Genomic DNA, 23,511 nt, shown 5'->3' on the forward strand with positions numbered 1-23,511 from the left:
AATAAAACCTACCAGGATACTGATAGCTCGAGTGTGTATTAGTCAAATAATGATAAGCCTGCCCCCACGTGCCACGGGGGTTGTGATTAGATTAACAAATATTGGCTCCTCAATAATAAACTCAAGTTTTTTTACTGTTTGATAACGGCAGGTGTATCGTGTCCATAGTAAACTTTTTGTAACTTTATCTTGTGTTATGTGCTGGATTATCGCCATGAATAATTATCATGTTTTTATAGAACGTCTCACTATTTCATAGGAATTGGGAGGAAAGATATTTTCCACTGCTACAATACACTACAATGTACCTCAATACCGTCATGCTCTGCTTTAGACAATGCAACGCACCGGTGTTATGCAGCGCGGTGCAGTGACAATGATTCGACGACAGGTAATTAACACCAGCCATCGCTATCAAGCAGTAACCGCAGCGCAGTAAAAGAGAAACTGCACAATTTCTCAGAAATCAATTCAAACGTAAGATATTTTTTATGACGACTTCCTTCCCACGTCCATTCGCAACAATACTTACAATTTCACCTAAACAAACAGACAGACATGATGCTGCGGAGCCGTGGCAAATATTTAACGGTATATAAATTAGTAGGCTCGCTGGGCTCCCAGACGCCCCGGTGGGCCGAGCGTGCATCAACCTAGCACAAAAACCTATTGTATTTTCACCTTATTATTGAATTTACACCTCGGCTGTGGGACAACAGTGCTGATTCAAACTGCTGTGTCCGAAATCGCGAAAAAAACCTTTGAAGAGATAATCGAAAACTGTCACAAGGAGTTTTATTGTCACCATCCGGTGTTTAGGATATAGTTGGCAATAGTTCGTGCGGCTGTATTGGCCCTTGGAAAGATACTGCTTAATGGTTGGATTTAAAAATAAATACATATTTTCAAAAACATCGATTAGGTTATTCAAGTATCATTGAGTTAGGAATTTACTTGCTCTATTTTTTCTAAGACAATCAGTTTTATGGGCAAACAATACAATGGTCATTTATTGTCATTTTACAACATCTTTAGTTAAACGCTGTAACTGCACAATGGGCGAATCCTTCGCAACAGTAATATCATTATAACGCTTCACCTCAAACCTGACATAATTACGTTTAATGTTGCTTTCCACCATTGTGATGCATCGACAGAATTTTATGCCCATTTCACTATAATGGCTGTCCCTAAGCCCCGTACAAACAACCATGATGGATGCTTTGCGGCACACACAAAAGAACCATTGACAGCATTCACATACCCTACGTCCAATTATAACGAAAAAGTAAAGATTTTGTCCACCCGTGCCGATATCGACCCACTGTGTCTAACAAAAAATACCCACAGAGCAGGTCGGTTTATTTGTAAATGAAATGTATCGTATACACATAATTTATTTAATAATTATACATGATTATACATACAAACCAACTATAACATATTGTTTCACAATATTTGTTTATTACTAAATTGTAAGTACATATGTATATGCTAGCGCGATGTTTGTATGTAACTACATATTTCTGTGATAAATTCTAATCCGAATATCACAAGCAGTGACACAATTCAACCGATGTTCTATTACTAGTAGTATTTATACCAAGGGCACAGCTAATTAGTGACACTACTTCAGAATTTCAAAGATGATCTTTACTTGTTTGTCTTTTAACTTACAAATATCTCAAAGATATCTGCATGGCTTTGCCTACCGCAGCAGAATGTGGCCAGAGTTAACATCGTGGGTCCTGCCGAGGTGACGGGCACACGTCTGCTCATGCAGCTCACGGCAGTAGGCCCTGGTGAACCTCTGGCCACAGTACCGGCACTCGAACAGGCCAGCCTGAGTTCGCTGCATGTCGAGCGCGTGGCGGCAGACACAACAATCCCTGAAATAAAGGAAAAATAGAATTGCAGAACATTTCTTGAGTATAATTTTAGAAGCAAAGGATAATATAGTACCTTGAGAATTGTAGAAGAATAGAAATTACCTTGTTTTTCCCAAAGTATGTTGTTCAATGTGGTTACTAAGCTGCGAGGGCCGGCTGAACACTGCGCCGCAAATGTTACAAATGTAGTGCGACGCGCACCTCTTGGGCGACAGTTGTAGCAACGAAAAATAAGAATTGTAGCTCAAGTAAGGCACAAATGAGAACAACCTTTTTATTGTGTCCGTGGAAATCTTGAACAAATCCAACAAACCCAGGGGATCAGTATTCACTGCTATTGTCATTTGCCGACGATCTGAACTACACTGTGTTTGTATCTCTTCTACTACGATCTCTGCTCTAGAACCGAGCTTGGCTTTAGATAGAGAATTGGTAACTTCAGTAGATATTTCCTTCGTCGGGATATCGAACGTTATCTGCACCGAGCAGCTCCTGTCGAGACGCAGGTTTAACAGTTCTTCGATATCTCTCTTAACTTTATTACTCTTGTTCATCTCCTCCATCAATATTTTATCTATTTTAGCGATGTTATCTTCTCTTTGCCTTCGATAATCATTAGCGTCTAAATCAGAAATCGTTACACTTCTAGAGCTGCTGTGCATCACGCTACATAAAAAGTTCTCATTTTTAACAGTACTGTAAGGGTCACTTTTCTGTCTGTTTAGTTTTTGGTGGGTGGTCACAAATGACGTTGCTACAGAGGCATTTCTTTTTAACAAAGTTTCCTTTTTCTTAATGTCTTCCATGATAGAATTGATGGATTTCATCAAACCATCGACTTTTACTTCGATAGTTGATAAAGATTTTATTCTCACGTCCTGCTCAGACTGACGTAACTTGTTTTTTAATTTTGAAATATTTTCAGTAACTTTTTTAAACGTGTCTTTCAAATTTTCTTGTTTGTTTTCTTCAGTCTCCGTTTTTTCATAATTAATTTTCTTGTGTTTACTGTTAACTTTTTGTGCTACATTGTTTGCCAGTTTGTTAGTTTCTACATTATCGGGAAGTTCATCTTTCACTTTGGTATCATTCATATAAGACACTTGAGGCTGACTTACATTGGATACTTCAATTTGCTGATTCTGGATTGTCGTCTCTTTGTTAGGAACATTAAGGTCCACCTTATTTTTCAATGGTTGTTGTTTGCTTTTCGTATCTTGCGAAAGTTCCGAAGGTTCTTCAATAGAAACACGACTAAATGAATCTTTTTTATCACCTATAGCGCCTGCGTGTATGGGTTCTCTAGAATATGGATAATATATATTTCGATCATCCACTGCAACTGGTGATGCAGTGGCAGTTACATTAGTTAATTCAGTCTCATCAACAAACGGCATTGCATCAGTATGTTTCTGCTCAGGTATCACTGAATGATTTCGTTTCGATTTCCTATTCCGAGTACGTGGGGCAGCATGAGGCCTAGTTGTACCTTCTAGTCTATCAAACATACCTCCATCATCTTTTTCTATAACTATAGTATTGCCACGGAAGAATCTACCTGACGGCCTCGTGTACCAGTCGTAGCCGTAATGGCTGTGTAATCGTTCTGTGTTCCATTTTTTCATATTAGCTTGTGAACAAGTGGGATAGCAAAACCGATTATTATCATATATAAATGATTCGACATCTGGCAACATACCGTTATCATACTCGGGGGGACGCGGGCACCACGCTCTCGGTGGCGCGTAACCACGAGTGTTGTAAAAGTCATCCAGCAAATGCTGACAGGGATTCGATTGACGCCATTGAAATCTGGTGTTATAAAAATCGTCAATCATCTCAGGAGTATGACGATCGCCAGGCACGTACTGTGGTGATATCCTAGTCGGCTCATTACTGTAATATCTATGTTTATTTTTAAGATCATTAATATAGTTATTCCATGATTCTCTCTCTTTTTCTCGCTGCCGCGCGACTACTAGTTTCTTCACCAGTTTCTGTAACCTCACATTCCTTTGCATTGTTTTGTAAATAAACTCTTGGTTATACATATTCAGTAATGGGCGACAGTAAGTCGTTTTCTCACATTGCTTCTTTTCTTCTCCTAAGACCTGGGTAACCAGTTCGTTAGAATCTCTAATGCATCGATTATTATCTACATTATATTCCTCGAACCTGTCTTCATAATCGCTGCTTGGACTTTTAAACACATTTCTTGAGCAAACTCCATAGTCATCATCCAACACGGTTGCAGATATACTGGTCGCTGGCTGCGCGATTGGTCTTTGGTGCTCAATAAATAAGGAGTCAGTTTCACAGTAGCGGTCGCTCATAAATATGTTTTTAGTAAACGGACCAGTTTTCATTATTTCATCGACGATCTCTGTAGATGGTGTAGCATTTATTTTTTTAACTTCTATTTTATTGTCTAAATCATAATTTTCTGATCTATTTTCGAAAATAGCAATCAATTCTTGAGTGTTTCGTTTCTTGATGAGATTCTCCTTGACCTCTCTGCCGCGGTCTCCAACTGTATCGAACGGGTTGATGTGACTGACAAACAGGTGACCTGCGTTGGATTCATAATAACGATTGAATGCATACTGATTTTGACGAGTCTTCAAAGATTTCTTGTCGTCTCTCGAATCCATTATTCATGTTATATCACAGAAAATTTATATTAGCCGAATTACGTATTTTTTCGTTTGAATGACATTCAGATAAATACTTTTCTTTGACAGAAACAAAGACTATAACAATTATAGATAGAAAAGTAATCATTTGTATAAAACCTCGCACAAAAATAATATGCAAACTTTTTCAATAAACAAATAACACAAGGGACTAATAAATAATTGTTAAGAAATGAGAATTACTATAGATTTCAATCGTGAAATAAACCAATTGAATCGTAAGGAGAACCAATAAACATTTGAAACAATGTAAATAGGTTGTAGTTTGAAGGTATGGGCACAAGATGGTCACAGAACCTGTAACGAGGAGTGAGGTGTGTGGCCGGGGCGACAACCCGCAATCAGGACCACCCAAATATGAGCGGAATATTCCTTGCGCCGATGTGAACACGTAAGAAGCCATTGAGTCAGGTTTATTTGATTGTTGCCAAGATAATCGGCAAGAAACCGCAGATTTAAATAAAATTGAAGTGGAGCAAATTAGCCCAGGAATTATCAGCTACATGTAAAAATAAAAAGTAAGAAATAGACACAGAAGAAAGAATACGTAACTATGAATCAGAAAACTTATTTAATATAGAAACACAACTGTAGTGTTACACAAATATATGCAAACAATTTAAAAATATCAATAACCTTGCTATAAAACAGAAAAAAAAGCATTTGTTTACTGTTTGTGAAACAACAAAAAGGCATTGAAAACGATTAAAAAGCCATAAAGAATCAATTACGATATATCGAAACACTCGAGGGGTGACCAGCAACAAAAACTGTAGATTACGGAGAGTACTACAGATATTATACAATCTATTTAGATAACGCATCGCCACGAGACAAGTTTTTATTTATCTTTTCATTAATTTACTAAATAATGGACGGGTTTTAGGGTTCAGTTTCAAAACTTATAACACAATATTTTTTTATGTAGACCGGCCAAATGGCATTCATAGAACGCTTTTAGAACCATTGAAAAGGCAATCTATTACATAAAAATAAGTCGGGTTTTCCTTCCTGACGCCATCACTCCAGAACGCACGAACCGATTTCCACGGTTTTGCAAAGCAGAAAAAAATCAAGAGAAAAGTAGGAAAATGGAAAATATTTTTTCACATACAGCGCTATCTCTGATACAAAAATAAGGGGTCTGCTAGTAGTATATGAATTAAAAAATATATTTGGTACACAGAACTCATCAATTGAAGTATTAGTATAAGTATAGAATGTTTAAATTATAAATGCTGCTACGGAACGCTTGGCACTCATCGAGCTTGCTCCTGTCAACTTTTTATCAATTTTCGAAACTGATGTTTGCATTTTTATTAGTTTCTTTACAAGTGTGACACGCCCGGGCTGGTTCGCTGCTTGTCCTGCGATTATGTTAATCGCCGCATAGAATATTCATTGAAAAAAACACACCCTTATACTTTATCTTATATTGTTACCGTCACTGTTCTGTTTGACGTGTCCGAGCTACATGCCTGCCTGTCATCTGTCGGTGACTCCGTTTTTTTTTCTATCAATTGTTATTGTGTAATGAATATTTAAATGGGGGCACATTTCGTCTGGCTCACCGTAGCACCTTAAGTGTTGTATTATTCCACACAAGCCCTCTATCGCCCTACTAGCTTTGATGGCTTTTCAAGCGAGAGAATAAAGCTTTTCATACCGTAATGCCAATTAATACCAAGTACTGGTAAACACAATCCCGTTAAGTTTTCTTCTGTAATAAAATTGTCGTACCAGTAATACTTGGAAGGAATGAAATAAGTCCCCTTAAATTCCAATAGTATTTGTTCAATTGCCCAATTGACTGCGCACACCGCTGAGTAAACAACTTCATGTTATAAAGGGTGGCCTTCAAAGAGGTCACCTTAGAACAGCGGTCCTAATAGCGCACCCTGGAGTACTCCTTACCGGTAACGCTTAGAAAAAACTTCCTTAACAACGAGACTTTTCTTATTAGTTCCTTATACATTGCTTGTTAGATTCTGTGAAACGGGAGAGTACTTGAATAAAACAATCATTGTAGCCGATTTAAAGTTGGAATGAATCTTTGTAGAAAGCCTTTGGTAGGAACTTGTTCAGTCTAGACGAGAGAATTAAAGCCAAGGTGAAGGTCGCAGCCCGCTGAGCCGTCACTATGGGGATGAATACAAAGTCAGATGATTTTCAATTAACCTCGTATTGAAATGCGTAATTTCGTAGTCATTAGAAACAATTTGTCTTGTAGGGATCTTACAAAAATGTGACCTAGAACACGCGATGATTATAATTGATTCTTGTTAGTAAATTTACGATGGCCATAATATAAATTTTCCTGTTTATCTGAGGAGCTGGACATCATTATAATTTGAAGCATTACTTTGGCTCTCACAAAAAATACTTTAGTTGGATATCTTTTACGATTCTGAGAATATGATAAATTCATACAAAACCTCCGAAAAACATAAAAGAGCTGCATTCAAGAATGACTTATAAAACTGGCAAAACGTGCAAGTTGACCAATTAAGCCATCAAGTGGGCACTGGCATCGCTCGACAAAGCCTCACCAAATGAAGCTATCGTCGATAAGATAGCAGTAACGGGTCGCTGTTCCCACGGTGACTGACACTGTGTTTACATAGATAAAGAATTATTTCACGAAAATAAAGGAGTTGTGTTCACTTGCCTCATAAATGGCGATATGTTGAAACATTCTTGTTTTCTTTGATTATCGTAATACTTGAATAGTATTCACCAACTCTTAGTATATCTCCACTTTTCTCATTATTTTATTCTTCTTTTATTCCTCAAAAGGGGCCCGTAGTGTGTTGATATTGATTCTCTGTAACATTTATATATTTATTGACATTGAAGTTTCCAAACCAACAGCGGAATGTGCTCGCATTGACGGTGATGTACCAACAATGGCGCTCCTCTGTGCATCGACTTTGTACCGCCGACTTGTATAATCTCCTAAACTTCGCATTCCTCACATAAACTCGTGGTGCGCACAAAAAATCTTTTTGATTTCGATTTTACTGAGAAGGGATCTGTATAACTTTTTATTGATATACTGTGTAGCGTGGTTTCGGATGTAATCGTTTCGGAATTGAAATCACAAGACCAAAATCGTTTATTTGCAAAATAACAGTTTTGTGTATCGCACAAATATCAACATTACTTTCTCCTACTTTTACTTGATCATAATGATTAACTCCAAACTGATTATGTCCTATCAACACTTGAAAAAGTTCCAAGATATCAATTCTCACTTCATCTCGTGGAAGCGAGGCCTCAATATTATAACGAGATCCAGTTAATTCAACGGTCGCGCTGAACCCCAACCCCAGCCGGCCGGTGCCAGAACTCGGTCGCGACACAATAATGCTTACCTATGAATAATAAGATCAAATAAATATAAAAAAACACTTGGGACTGAAGCACAATCGTACACGCTTGTAGACAAACCATTATATAAATACAATGACGTATTGTCGTCCTGCTCTGGCGCCAGACTCGTATAGGACTCTTTTTATTTTCCATCTCATTCATCTGGATTAGCTTTATATAGTTTATAATGCTAAAGAGGCTGTTGATTGTGTTTATTTGTTCTGGATTTGTTTCAAGTTGCTAACTTGGCTGGTTTGAAGGTACTTGTACTACTCGTCTTGTTTGATATTGTTTACAGTGATTTTATATTGTCTTTTACGAGTATAACGTATTTACTGCCAATCTGTAGGAGTGTTACTTACTATGCATACATTTCTAAAGTCCGTGAAGAAGAACACAAGGATCTAATTCTATCCTTTCAAAGGCATGTCTGCATAATGCTATTTACCATTGGTGTATTAAATTCATGACGATTAACAACTTAAATCAGATCTTTAATTTTTTCCAATGTTATCAAAGCCATTTATTCAAATTCCTGCTTTCAAAATTCACTTCGGAAAACAATTAAAATTCCACAAAGAACTCCACAAGGTCGCATGCCTGGCATACCCTCGACCCTCGTGAACAAGTCCTGGCTGCGTCGGAGCTCATTCAAGTGTGGCTGCCGACAAAAACATTTATTTCAATATAATTTAAATGGGGTTCAGTGTTGCCACGCCTACTGAGATTAGAATACCGCGTTTAAGACGTTCCGAGTTGTAAAATTAAAAAAGAAATATCGGATTGAGAAAATTTTAAGTTTTTTATATTCAGATAGTAGCCGATCGTACATTTGCTTGAAAAAATTTGCACTGATTAAAGAATGCCATTGATAATCATGTTCAATGTGCTACGTGAACTTAATTCAGACTGTGTTGGATTCGAAGATGAAAAACGAAATTTTGGGATTGGTAGTCGCGCTTATAATAACTTAACCATTGGGGCTGTAACTGAGGTCATAATAAATTCTAATGACCTATTAGATTCTCGTGAAAGAACTTCGGCTATTCCTTAAAGAACGCAGACATTTTGAGAACGTTAATTGCGATTCAGTGGCAGCGGTCAGTTCACGCGGTATTCCATTTATTTCTCCTAACTGTTTTGTTCATGGCGTGTTGTGCACACTCAACTCTTAAACTAGAGCTTTCCGTTCAATATTTTCACTCCACAGTGCAATCAATTTCTCTACTCGAAACTCAGGTATCCTAAAGAAATCAGGTACATCTTCAAGACAAAAATTCCAGATCAATATCAGGGATCTGTAATCAATATTACAAAAAATACTCAAAACCACTTTCAAAAAGGCTCCTACAGGTTCAAAGTACCAGTTCTCCGAAGTTAAAGTCTCGAAATAAATCAACACTATCTCTCCACAAATAACAAAAATAAACAGCAGACCAATCAATTAGTCAGCCCGTAAAGCCAATTGGATTAGATTCCACAACCGAGATGGACAAAAAGAAAAAAGTTTAGAGAAGGCGCTACAGCCTCCACTTTTAATTATCGTTTACCGACGCATTGTTTAGTGTGAAAAAAGATAAAGAAAGAAAAAAGGTTAAAAGAATATAAAGTTGTCGAAGATAGCAGTGATCCATTTGGTGTCAGGAGATGTAAATCTCCCGCCAGCTACACTGACTGGCGCAGATAAAAATAATTACTGCCCATTCCTGTTGTTTGATAATTTAAAATTATCTACTAATTGTGTTTTATTGATATTTTTATTAAGTATTCACTTTGATTACACTCTGTTGATAAAATAACAATTTCGTTGTTAACGTTTTGGTACCGTTGATAATTCATATAAGTATCGTATCGTGCTCGTTTCGTGTATATTGAAAGGGCTTGGTCAGGAAGACGAGACAGCTACAAAAATACATTAAAAATATAGAAATTATATTTTACTGACACAAGACGTGGTCTCCCACTATAACTTTCAAGACTAGCGTGCTGTGAACAACCTGCATAGCATAGTGACAGCATTATATCAATAGCTTTTTCACACCACCTTAGAGTTGTGTCGAAAAATTATGAATACCCCTTGGCCAAAATTAATTAGAAGTTCACACCCCAATCATTGTTATAATCTCCTTCTTAATACAAACATATTGATGTTGTTCGTCTGCAATTATGTACGACGATGCAGTCCCGCATGCATCGTATCGTTCCCGTGTCGTGCCCTCTAAGGCCGACATCTCAACACTTTTTTAGTGTGGGCATCGTAGTGGCGGCGATTTCACGGCCGAGCCGTTTCTCACACGCGCCCGCGGACCGCCCGCACAGACGGACCCGTTTTTTTACTACTACCATAGATTGTGATGTCTGTTTTATGATCATAGAACTCACAGCTTTGATAAAGCTCTTACCATCGTCTCAATGGAGATAGTAATTCTTGTAAATGATGTCCATTGAAACGATTTACTTCAAGTTGAATTTGTTGATAGATATCATATCTAACTGCTATGCAATGAAATTAAGATTTAACATATCTGAACTGTTCAGAGGCAATTTCCACTTTATAAATACGTAGAAGTAAGGTGCAATCTTCCTCGTCCACTTTAACTGTACCGTGTTATCTACTATTCACAACTGCACTATCGCTGCCACAAACAAAGTTAAAAACCAGCTCACTCTGTAGTACCTGTAAACACAAACAACAATTATGATGTTTGTTGTTTGTGATAAAGCCAAAAATATAGAAATGATATTACAAACTTAAATGGAAGCAATCTATTCTAGGTTCTTAATACAGTTTCTTTACTTAAAAGGAGGCTCCAGTCTTTTGACATTTCTAAGTATTCAATAAGTACTTATTAAATTATATTGAAATTCAAATAGTTCTTGAATCTTTGGTCACTATATTTCTGAGTATTTCTGAGTATCTCGGTCCGCACAACACTTAAATAACGTTATGCCCGCACGTTACTCGAAATTGCTCAATTTGACGGTAACTTGGTGTTCTACTGACCCCGTGGGTTATGGCGTGAAAATACTACATTTATTGCTTTATAATACTGCATAACACTCTTCGGCGGTGACGAATCGATAATTCAATATTAGATGCTGGCTACGGCGAAATGTTAAATAGATGTTTGCCAAGAAGATGATGAGGAAAACAAAGATTAAACTAAACAATACTGGGCTTGATTAGTTGGCTCGGTCTGCAGTAATAAAATATTTCTATTGAAATGTCACAGAAACTATTGTCTTTTTATTGAGCAAAAAATGTCACCGAGTGGCCGCGGTGTCGTACTGCACAAGGTCTCGGCGGCGGCGGCGCGGCGTCGAGTCTAAACAACGCGGCTGCACATTGTTCGTCAATTTGTTTGTCGAACAATAATGTCGTTTCGCTAGCGCTTTCCCGGAACGCGAGCTATACGTGATCTCGGTTCGATCCGCCCGATATTACGCGACCACCACGCGCTTCCTTATAAAAACTTACCTGCACAACACCTTCAAACTGCGTCCATTGCTGTTCCAACTCAATTGACTAAACAAGCCTTTAACACAAAACCAGCAATGGTTTTTAAGAAAGCGATATTGTAGTTTTAGTTTGTTCCGCCGTAAAAGCGTTAAAACTGTCCGGGGGCACGCTGCAGGTATCTTTGGGTAAAAAAAGAAAATTAAAAAATAAGACAAGTGTAGGGCCTTATGCGTGACGCACTCCAGTACTGTGGGAATTGTGGGAAACGTCTGCAGAGCATGGGAGTCCGTGGGAGAGTGTGTGGAGCACTCGTACCTATATGCAGGCGATGTGGACTATGGGTTTTAGTTATAGACATCACAACTGTCCAGGATGTGTAACAGGGCTGAAGAATCCCTGACTAAACTTTTAGATGTAGCAAATAGTCTTTATTTTATTTAATAACATATCTCCTTGTATAAGTGCCAAGCCAACAGCAGACAGCAGTTGTCAGCATGTACAGCTATTTCTTATATTGCTAACTAATATGATCACGACAGTTAGTGACGCTCTGTTAACACCCGTTACGTTATAAAACTAATCTTATATCTTGTCGACGTTTGCAAGTCGCTGCCACATTACGCCAGTGTAGAGATGGCTCAATCTTTGACAATAATTTAGCAAATTGACCAAAGAACAAATAACCGAAAATGGATGCTGTCAAAAATCATCTGAAATCTTAAAAAGGTTCCGACACAAATCGTTTGCCACTTAATTTCTACTCCCTACAAATTACAAAGGCATTAGACAAACACGATGGTCCATCGAATACCTCTCGGTCTATCTAAAAAACAAAGTCTTTCCAACGCACATCACTTTTTTCCTTCACCAATTAACCAGCATGTAGGTGGTCCATCAGTCCAACGCCAATATTTGCGATATATTTTACAAATCGTCAGTACATCGCACCTTGTAATTAGCTTGCCGAAACTTCACTCATGTTTTTGCTAGATTTGGGCCAACATTGGCTGTGCTGTCTCTGAAATACTTCGTAACTGCTATGTCGAAGGTATTAAGGTTGCTTTTTAAATATAATGTTGGTTTCTAGAAGGTAGCGTTCGTATTCATAATTAGGAGTGATCCACGTCGGCGTCTTTTCAAGTCCAAATCGTTTTTGATGGTCCACGGGGCGGGTCTTACGGTCCTCTGTTTGATTTGGTCCTTGCCGCTGTGTTTTTTAACAAATTAGCGCCGATTTGTTCCCGGCGGGGGTCTATTTCGCTCGTGATGACTTTTTTGATGATGATTGGCCGTTTTTCATATCATTTGTGTGGTCCTGTCGTAGTTGTTTGTTTTTGATCCCGAAGAACTTGATCTAATTTAAACAGTGAAGACACCTGTAACGAATAGCACATAACTTAGACTTAAACTACAGTTACCGTGTCTGCCGCACGTTACATCCCGGGCGCAGTGCGCGGGCCGGCTCGCAGGACGCGTGTCGACTGCGTCATTAGATAAATAAAGCTGACATTAATATAACGCGCGCTTAGCATTCACGGCGATGAGATGACTGGCCAGGGAAGTCGCAATTTCCTCAGGCCGACATCTAAATCACTACCGGCCTCATCACCACCGGTCGCTGGGAAGCTCCAAGAATCGTAGGTGAACAATGGTCGTCGTGGTGACGTCACCTCCGTTTCCGCTCAGCTGACCGTCCGTCCGTCTGTCACGTAGCAGTGAAAGTCAAAGCATTACTCACGGCCCTCATACGCCGATACATGCGTTTGATTGTCACTCGCTTCTATGAATGGGTGCCTTACTGCCATATTACCACCGCGCGCCGCTCGCTCTACGTTTCGGCTCCGAGCTTCATGCATCCCATTATAAGTTATGACTTATTTATTCAGTATTTATTACTATTATTAGAGGCATTACTCATCTACGCTTATTATCCTTTCAACAAAACTAGGATGATACTATAGACAATTTTACAACTAATGACTTCAGACAGTCAGGATTATGTCCACAAAACCAATGATTAGATCGTCAAGTAAAACTAGTTTATTATTAATGGATTGCGAGACAAGCCACATGTTCCCATAATTCAACGAAACTGATTGATTTGTATAGAAATAGCAGCGATCGATGGTGGAGTGCAAGGCTGGGCCGCGGAAATTCGCCATGTTTTAGGTTTGGAGCTCGGGCGGTAAAGGTCAACTAACAACATAGACTTTAGTGTAATACTGCAGTGCATAACTTTAGGTTCAAAGTAAAATACTTAATGTTTGTGATGACCTTTTCGGTAGTACCTGAGTAAGCATTTCCACCAGAGATGTACGCTTTGCTACGACGATGTAATATGAGCTGTGTGAGGTAGATGCGCATATCGATAGTAGTAAAGCCATCCATAGCACGCATCTATAGCATACATTTTTTTCATATAAAATACATAGCTTAGCTGAGTCCGCTTCCACCAGTGCTAAGCTATGTGTACCAACGAATACCTATACGATTGGTGGAAGCTCGCAACGTAGCAAAGCACATCTCTGGTATAAAAACACCGTAAGGATTGTATCTACGACAACTCTGTTTTTATCGTATGTACCTAAGTTAAAACCATCAAACAGAAAAACGGTTTATTCTGTAGATTCGAAATCTAAAGTTAATGACTCTCATTGCAAACGTTCTTAGTTTAGACAATGAATTAATTACAAAATATATAATGGAAGACATCAAACAATACAAATATGTCAGGTTAAACAAAATCAGCTCCATAACACCGACGTACTCGTACTCGGTACTTTCTCCAAATTACCGCAGCAAAGGGTTAGCAGACGGGAATTAGGTCGGAGTGCGTGGGATCATAATATCACTCCTATATGGGCTTAGAAGTGGCCCTTGTACGAACAGAGGATTCTAGAATCCTAAAAATAAATAACCTTATTACATTGAATCAGCTTTTTCTGCCAAGAAAAAAGTATTTAAAGATGTTTATCCGAATCCCGTAATGATTGTTGTGGCGGTCACCATTGCTAGCTTGCGCTGAGTCTCAAGCCCTGGTTTCCATATAAGGTAGGTAGCCACTGGCATGTAGTTATAGTTAAAAGTAGCTCCCATTGTTAGCAGTGATGCTCCTTCCCGCTAGCGCTTGTTACTTGTGACCGTAAAACTACTGAAGAGCATTTAATTGAGTGTAGCTTTTTAAAAACTTTGATATAGGATCCGATCGGTGCGGTGATTAAATAATGAACTCCTTTCGAAATATACTTACGCTAACCTTCATATTAAAATGAATCGAAACCATAGTTTTCCATACGTAGTTTAGATACCCATATATATTATATGTTATCATAAAATGTATGTACGCAAAGCTACATCATTTATTTAAGGAACTATAACACCAATGCCGAAGTTCCTATACCCGTAAACCTAAAATCCTGACCCGCTGTCGCTTATACCCTGCGCCACACAAGCGTGGCGGAACAGTGAGTCATGCGCGAGAGCGTCTGGCGAGGCAGACGCGCGCTGTGCTCCGTAGTAATCGTGCCTTGAATCCGCGCCTGCGCCGGACAAACACATTCCTTACCAAATGTACCTGACATTACTCCTCTCAACGATACGCATTGCGCTACCTTGACTTCAAATCCACACACTGCCAATTAAAAGCAAAGTCTATTACGCTAAACATTGAAATCCCTGTTACTTTAGGTTCCTAGAAACACATTTGTACTAACCAGAAATGGCCACCAACCAAATAAAACCCTAACACATAATGTGTAATGTGATGTTTCAGTGTTTGCCGTCCAATTCGCATGAAGCAGTTATGTCGCTTTATTACCGCCGCATAGTCCAAACATAGATCCAATAAAGGAGGTTTGGATCACAGAGGCCGCCACTGGGCCCCATACAATGACATTATTGCTCGTTCTGAGAAGGCCTCCCCGTACGTGCGTAGGTCCCCGCCGCCAGTTACCTCACACGTGCGAATTTCTGCCCTTCACACCACAATGTACCAGGAATGCGGCAAAGGGTTCTTTGTTTGGAATTATTTAGATTTTTACTATTTCAATTGCCCATTCATCAATTATTTTCTTTTTATTAGTTTACGTAAAGATATATCAATAATACTAACCAATTTTAATATGGTACATTTCCATACCGAAAAAGGGTATAAAAATAAGACCAACAGCAACCTTTACCTCTTGGGACTGATAGGTATGCGTGAATCAGTGCGCTCGCGCAGCTAAAACGACCGCGATCACAAGGGATGCCGCGCCGATGACTTGACTAGCCACTACTGTTGCCAGCGCCATTTTTGGATCGATCGCGGCTTGCGTGCACTTCCTACACTAGGCCATTCGTTATGATAGGTCAGGCTTATACTGTCGCATGACTACCAGGTTGAGTCAAAACTAAGCGTTAATCAGTATGGTTCTAGGTACTGAGATATTTGGGTCATGGAAGTTTTCAGATTCCTGACTCAATATTCTGCTACAGCTTGTTTGAAATATACAACGTGTAACAAAATACCCATATACATCAAGAAGCTGATGAATACGGGTTAAATAGAATCTCTACACAAAGTTTCAGTTTAAAATACGTTAAAAAAAATTGTACCAAATAATTGGTATCGCATGATTCTTGATTTCAAATCATACAAACGTGTCACAACACTACAGGGATCACTCGAAACATTTCTTCTGCAAATCTGATCGCCTAGTACCGGTCTAGTACCCGTGCAATTGATATGTATACCCCCTTTTTGTTACACGTTGTATGTAGGAATAGCAATATGGTCCTTATAGGCCGGCCCCGAGCCGTTGGTCTTCCAAACGGAGAACAATGGTCGTCCTTCTGCCGGAGGTGAGCACAAGGTCGCTAGTTATGGCCAATCATTACAAGTGGAATATATTAGCAGCTCGGAAGTTGGGCCGTTTTCTAATCTTCGCGAATTAGTATGCAGAGACAATCGGGCAGCGCGTGCCGATATTGTAACAGTATACGTTTTGTTAGTCATGCCTGCTTGAAGCTTGAATAGATGGCCATAAACGCTGGCGGAATATTTTCGGTGGTGCCTTGGATATTGTAGATTATGATCTCTTTAATGAAGCGGCTCTAGGGTGTAGAGAAAGAGATCAGTTGTTTTCTAAAATAATAGTGTGTTCTTGTCACATCATCTCTAACCATCATTCTTCTTCCACAGTGCGAGGAGTCGATGTCAGCAGGCGACATGTGCGTGTCGGCTGCCCGTGCCGGACCCTCAGCGCGCTGGCACCCAGCCTGCTTCGTGTGCTCCTCCTGCCAGGAGCTGCTGGTCGACCTCGTGTACTTCTGGAAGGACGGCCGCCTCTACTGCGGGAGACATCACGCCGAGACACTCAAACCCAGGTGCTCGGCCTGCGATGAGGTAAGAAACATTTAGCTTTTATTGTAAAATTAATATGTTCAAAATACTTTGGTATAACAACTACGATGTTGCTTCCAACTGAACACGCAATTACTTGAATAAAGTTGACTCCCCCGTTTAACTTACAAATCAAAACAATTACAGTGTTACACATTATTATTCAGAACAAATTGCTCCATCTTATCTTTAATTTACCACAAAACGGCCCATTACTTGATTCCCTTCAACCTGCAACATTATCATAAAATCGCGAAGCGGCGCGTGCGCCGGCCGCTGACGCAATTGTGCGTGCAGTTGGCAATATCCGCTCAACGGACCGGAAGTAGATACCATCGGGGTGGGGGGATGCACATCCCCTGTGTTATGCAGACATTTCACGGTGGACGCGTCCATCGCGGAATTTATGCTGATCAGCCATATGGCCGTGTCCAATTGTTCGCTGGAATTATGCAAAGTGGGCCGTGTACCTCGTTCCATCGCCTCTGTTATTTATTGTTGACTTAATAAATACATTAAACAACTGCTTTATTAAAGTAATGTCATCTGCAGATGACACGGCTTTCCTTACCACTGAAGATTCAAAGCTAGCCCACATTACACTAGGCATAAGGAGTACACACTTGCTACACTCGCTGAACTATCAAAGTTCTCATTCACCATCACTATACCCAAGAGCGGACAAACTCTGTCTACCCTACATCAAAAGCAGTTTACATATTTTTCAAATCAGGTGAAATTAATTAATTACCTTTTACACTCCACAAAGCGAATCACCGCAGGCAATCAGACGAGTACAATACGGAGATTGAGATAGCACACAATGTAACCAGCAACTGGCGATGGCGAGGTGAAGCTATACTTACTTACTTAGTATTCGAGTGACCGCCCCGTCCCAAATGTATCCACCTGAGGGGTGCAACGACCCCTGCCAGACGGCCAATCAAACAATCACACAGGGTACGCGATTATATGCTGTGATAATCACCCAGTATTGTAAACCTTTTCTGGATATTTACCCTGGTGAAGGATCAAGAAAGAATTTCATTATTTTCCTCAGTCTTTCCACCTTTCTTTGCTTGACGACTAATCTCATCACACTAAGCTTGATCTTAAGTTCGATCGTAGTCAACCACTGTCTGCGGCAAAATTGGACATCAACCACAATACTAGTGATTAGCAATAACACCGCAAAGTGGAGTTCAACAAGCTTTTGACAGGACATTTTTGTTTCGTCACCATCAAACGATCAAATATTTTCACAGCTTTTAGCTAGGAAAATATTTATAAAGCTTATTAGCGTGGTGCTTGACCGGCTCGGTGCCAACACTGGCCGTCGTCTGCGGCGGAAGCGGTCCGAGAGACCCTCCGCCCGATACCGCATCTAGGTCGGGGGTAGGAAACATTAGGGGCACCGCCGGCTGATCTCACGATAACGACTGCTAAGAGGCCGGTAAGTAAACTCTGATTGGGGGCGAACTACTTTTACCTTTCAAAAGCAAATATGGGTCACTGAGATAAAATTACTCATATTTCTAATCTCAAATATACATATTAAGCTTTACTGCTGAAAGCCGTGCTTCTCGTAATTTTCAACCATGCTCCTATTTCTGTCGGGTACTGTGGTATTGGAATATGAAAATGTTTATGTCAAAACGTAAAACAAATTGCAAAAGATAAGGAAACAGTAAAAGTAGCATGTTTGATAATAACCGAGTGGTGTCCATGGGAGACTAACCTGATGTCTTCATTAGGCAGCGCTCCGGTCGCCGGTCGCCGTCGCCGGCGCTCTCACCGGTAATTAGTGCAAATTATACGGCTGTGTAATTACACGTAATGCGTCCATAGCAGATTGGGTCATAAAGCTGAACATTATACTGAACCGATGATAGATATTAAAAAATAATTTGTTGTTTTGAAGTCTGGGGAATTTTGCTGGACTGTTGTACCATTGGAGGGTTATACTACACTTTACGTGTTTATACAAAGCAATCGGTTTCGTTTTATTTGAGAACATTATTATAGCAGTCGTAGAAACTATTGCTCTACATTTTAATGGGTAATTAAATGTCGGACCCCTGCAGGCGCGTGGATACCGCGAGTGCCACGGCCACCACGAGTAATGGACGCTGAAAGTAGTAAAGGGCTGAAATGTAAACGTTGAGCACGTGACATTTCACGGCTGAAGAAACTCGTCGCCAGCCACTAATGAGCCTTAAATACTCAACATAGCACCATTAATAGGCCCCGTAAAACACCATTGATTAATGCCCTGCGAAGTGACCCCTCGGAGAAACTTAGTAATTACAGATCAAACACTAAGATAACGAAATAATCTAGAAATACTTTATGGCTATTAATTGTTTCTCATGTTAGTTATTCGCGCCGGCCGCCATAATTTATTTATTATAAATACCTGCGTGCCGCCTTATCTCGATCAGTTAAAACTTTTATTTATTCTGTCGATATGACCAGTGAAAACTCGTGACATATTTCTGTTAAAATATAATAAAAATTTTTGGGTTAAAAAGCGTAGTTTTATCGCCGGCGCCATTAAAATGTTGGATTTATTTATTTTATTTCTCGTTTAATTGCTCGACACGAATAGTGCACGAAATTCAAGAAATTAAATTCTTTTACTTTGTAATGGAACAAGATTTTCTTTTTGTAAAAATGTCGACAAAATATTTGTTGTCATTTACATAAATAATATTTCCAAATGGTTTGATTTCATGTCACATCAGATATTTCCATGAGAAATAAGTAAAGTTTTGTATTTACTTTGGTTTTATAATTATTCGTCACGAGAATGCGCAGGATATCACGAATACTTTACGGTAATTAACAGTAAACTACAAGTCATAGTTCTCATGTGTACATTTTTGACAATCTAAACAGCCTAGATAACCTAGATTAGGTACATTGGAGCTAACTAATTATGAACTAGAATTCCTTATCTGAAAAATATGTTACTTTCATATAAATAATTAAATATATTGGTTCGTGTTTTTTTTTTAATTATTTAAATGAGATTGTTCTACAATAGATGTTATCTGCATTCGATAATACAAGTAAAAAATTACACCAAACCATGGTGTAATTTAGTATTTACTTGTATTATACGGTGTGAAACCCGCACTGAAGAATTTTTCGTATAAAGCATCTCCTCAATTCAAAAATAAGGCCAGTTACACTCATAGTTAGACTTTTTAAGGGGGGAAAATTATCCAATTACTTCTCTCGCCTTGGACGAGAGGGAGTGTCAGATCCTTACTGACTAAAAACCACCCCGTTCCTACTTCTGTTTTTCCAGCCGGAGCCGCGGTAAACCCGCTAGACAGTCCGCACCTCCGGAGTCCGGAGTCATAATGACACTAGATTAATGTTTATCTATCTTCGACTAGATATGAAGAAAAATCAAAACAATTGTTCCCACTCGTTCAATAACTTCATCTAATTTATTTAGAAGCTTATGACCATTGTCACTAGACACCCCTAAACCACCTCTTAACTAAGAGTGAGTGACGTAGTCCCTAAATTAACTCCTTACCATTAGCCGTCACTAAAAACCAAATGGTTGTTAAGTGTCACCTATACTTTTGATCCTTGCTTAAGAGTACCTATAAATTTAAGAGAGGCTACGGAAAACATTTTTGTTCCCTATGTACCCTGATGTATCCGCAATTGCAGTGATTACAATGTCACAGTTCCCTACTACCCCAATGGCGCAGTGCACCGTACCGATACATCACGTCCCCGGTCCCGGTGGCATGTCCAGGCGGGCCGGGTATATGTGACACACACACGCGAGCCTCACTGTTTACACTACTGATACCGGTGATTGAGGTATCAGTGTCCTCATGTCGTGTCCTAGGCTCGTGTCTAGGCTTTAGGTATGAGGGTGCTACACAAGTAATTGGGCTTTGTTCAGCAGTGGACGTCTTGTAGCTGATTATCAAGATTATAAAATTAGTAACTGCTGCAGCCATATACAGATGTCCCAAAATTCAGCGATATAATTTAACCCTGTACTAACAAAGATAAAGAAATCAGAAATATTTGAAAAATTGTGGTCACGGTAGTTGAAAATGTGACGAGAGGTATCTGATTACGAGAGAGGTCGGTCTTTTCTCTGAAACATTTTTAAAAGTGGAAGTATTTTTATTTTCTTTTGTCTTTTCCAGAGCCGTCATAAGTTGGTCTATAACTTAAATTATGTCGTTGAGTATTGGAACTCCTGTATAGTTCCCAAGTCCATGAACAGATGGTCACTGAAAACAAATGCAATAATGTTTCTACAAGAAAATAAACAGTTTACACAAAGTAATATTGTATGAAGCGCTCTGTAAATAAACTTCCTTGTATTGTTTCACACTGCGCATTATTCTCCAACGGAGCTTACCAGCTGTAGTTCTCTAGTATTACTAGATAATGAAAGCAAGCACCTGTTCCACTATAACTGATTAACATGCTATGCTGATTAAGTGAAAAATATATTAAATGAACTGTCCGTTCAACAGACACTTATACAGGTTGTAAACTAATACAGAGTGTAGACAGTAGTATTTTTGTTTATTTGATAACGGGGAGAATCCTTGAAAAGGCGCCTAGCTTTCTGCTGATAAAAGATTAGGAAGTGTGGAATTTTTACCTCACTAAAACCACCTCGTTGGCCACCCTCAGCACCTGGAACAGGCCCTAATACCCTGAAGGCTACCTAACCTTATATTAAAACTAACTTAACTACAACTTGACAACGAATGTGTCAATAATTATTGCAAACAATTTCCTTGGAAGATTATCAATCTGTAGCAACAGCCAGCAATACAAACAGGCTGTATGACAGTCTGCAATGCTTTTAGTACAGTAATAGGCTATGCAGCAGCGCCTAAACTGCCTAGGTAACTAAATGTGCCTAATGCTACATTACCTGAATGTCAAGAGTGCAGCAATGCAGATACTTTAGTTATATATTAGCGATAAACCCGCGAAATGTTCACGCTAGCACTGTGACCCTGACTTTGCTTGCATTTCTTTTTATTTCAGCATTTTCTTCAAGGAAAACGTTGTATAATATAGTGTATTACGGATTAATGAGATTTGTTGGCAGTTTATGTTATTTTGACATTTTTTGTTGAAGGAAACAAGGTGTTTAGCTAGTGGGGGAAAGCAGGGGTAGTACCGCAAGTTATTTTCTCTTATAGTCGCTTTTAATCTTCTGACAGTTTAAAAAAGCTCTATAATGTGTCTATTACTAAGAATCAAATTAGAAACTAAAGAAGATTTATCGTTGTTTTATTAATCTTCTGATAGCTTTAAAAAGGTATATGTGTCTATTGCTAAAAATCAAAGTAGAAAATTAGAAGTTTTATCGTGATTTTAAAATGTTGTAATTTTTCCAAAACTTATGAAAAGTCCATCTTTATAGTTTTAAGTAAGTTTTCGACGTGCGTAGCGACGCGCGACGTAGCGGGTTTGATTCCCGCACGGATCAACTCTTTATGTGATCCACAAATTGTTGTTTCGGGTCTGGGTGTGTGAACTTGTATGTTTGTAAACGCACCCACGACCCAAGAGAAAATCATAGAGTGCGGCAACGTTTATTAAAATGCAAAAAAAAAGTTCCCTTTAAAAGTTTCTGTCTATGAAGTACGTGCTTAAACGAAATAAATTCTGATTAACAAATACTAAACCTTCAAGCCAAGTCCGCATTGAGGCAAGGCTGCATGCACGGCAGTAGGTACCTACAACTACACAAGTACATATTGCAGACTGAAACGAAATGGAACTCATAAATAATTTACTTAGGCATTCTTAGTATATTTAGTTCATAAATTAAATTAATTTCTTTCCGCTCTACTGAAACAGTTGACGAGTTTTTCTGAAAAGGTTTTTATTCGGTTTCCTCCTCATACACGCTAAAAGATATCTACTTCTGATTATAGGCGGTGGCCTATGAATTCAGAAATCAGAGTCAGAGGTAGCCCTAATCAGTCAGAGAGAGAAATCAAAATTGGATCCCCCAATGACTTCCAAACCGGCTGATTAGGAGTTCATTGGTTAAATTATAATGAAGCAAAAATCACCGCGTCTTTTTGGATAACAACCTAGATACCTAGACAAATAATTCATGACTAATAGTATAACTGACGAAAATCTGATGTAAGTAGCTACTACACCTACCCACAAATGATGTATAAACAGATCGATAAATCAATTTGTTTAACATTACACATAGAAAAACATGATAAACATGTGCTTAGTAATATCGATGAATCACGGACACATGCGCGTGCGCCGCCCTAGTCGCACACACACACATGTCGATAGTACAACACTAGTTATGACATGAACATGGTTCCCATAACATTGTAAATTGTTGAACGTGTTACAACTTGATTCATTCTGAAAACATAATTAACACAAATAAACAAATAACTGAAACTACTAGAATCATTGTAACATAACTATTATAACATAAGTGTTTAGGCACAAGTCCTAGTGTAACAAACAACTAGTTACTGGTTGTATAAATAAATACATGTGTATTTTAAATTAATCATTAACTAAGCTTAAAGCATTTTTTTTATATTTAAGACGCAGGGAAACTAAAAAAGCGACTATTCCTTAGGCAGAAAGGCTACGAAATGTTGAATGGTTATCAGGATAAAACCTACGCGATGAACACTGCCAGCTCCTATATGGGGTCATGGG

The 23,511-nt window shown here is 38.9% G+C and overlaps 2 protein-coding genes across 5 annotated transcripts in view; one reads left to right on the forward strand and one right to left on the reverse strand.

Annotated features, from left to right (window-relative positions):
* LOC118265723 (protein prickle-like) overlaps positions 1–23,511 on the forward strand; it is a 134,585-nt gene that overhangs the window by 107,205 nt on the left and 3,869 nt on the right. For all 4 annotated transcript variants that reach the window (XM_050694661.1, XM_035578822.2, XM_050694663.1 and 1 more), the window contains exon 6: positions 16,597–16,800. In XM_050694661.1, coding sequence (XP_050550618.1) covers positions 16,597–16,800 — 204 coding nt within the window. The remainder of the gene's footprint in view (positions 1–16,596; positions 16,801–23,511) is intronic.
* LOC118265726 (uncharacterized) lies at positions 1,382–4,627 on the reverse strand. Its single transcript, XM_035578824.2, has 2 exons — positions 1,992–4,627; positions 1,382–1,889 (listed from the first exon to the last, which is right to left on the reverse strand). Exons 1-2 carry the CDS (start codon positions 4,538–4,540, stop codon positions 1,709–1,711), a joined length of 2,730 nt encoding a protein of 909 aa, XP_035434717.2. The 5' UTR covers positions 4,541–4,627; the 3' UTR covers positions 1,382–1,708.

Source organism: Spodoptera frugiperda, chromosome 7 (genome assembly GCF_023101765.2).
Source record: "Spodoptera frugiperda isolate SF20-4 chromosome 7, AGI-APGP_CSIRO_Sfru_2.0, whole genome shotgun sequence".
Taxonomy (NCBI): domain Eukaryota; kingdom Metazoa; phylum Arthropoda; class Insecta; order Lepidoptera; family Noctuidae; genus Spodoptera; species Spodoptera frugiperda.

Bases quoted from the DNA above. Each gene is read 5' to 3' on its own strand.
- LOC118265726 (XM_035578824.2), bottom strand. From the start codon at position 4,540: ATGGATTCGAGAGACGACAAGAAATCTTTGAAGACTCGTCAAAATCAG. The intron at 1,890-1,991 runs GTAATTTCTATT...CCTTTATTTCAG, and splicing joins CATACTTTGGGAAAAACAAG to GGATTGTTGTGTCTGCCGCC.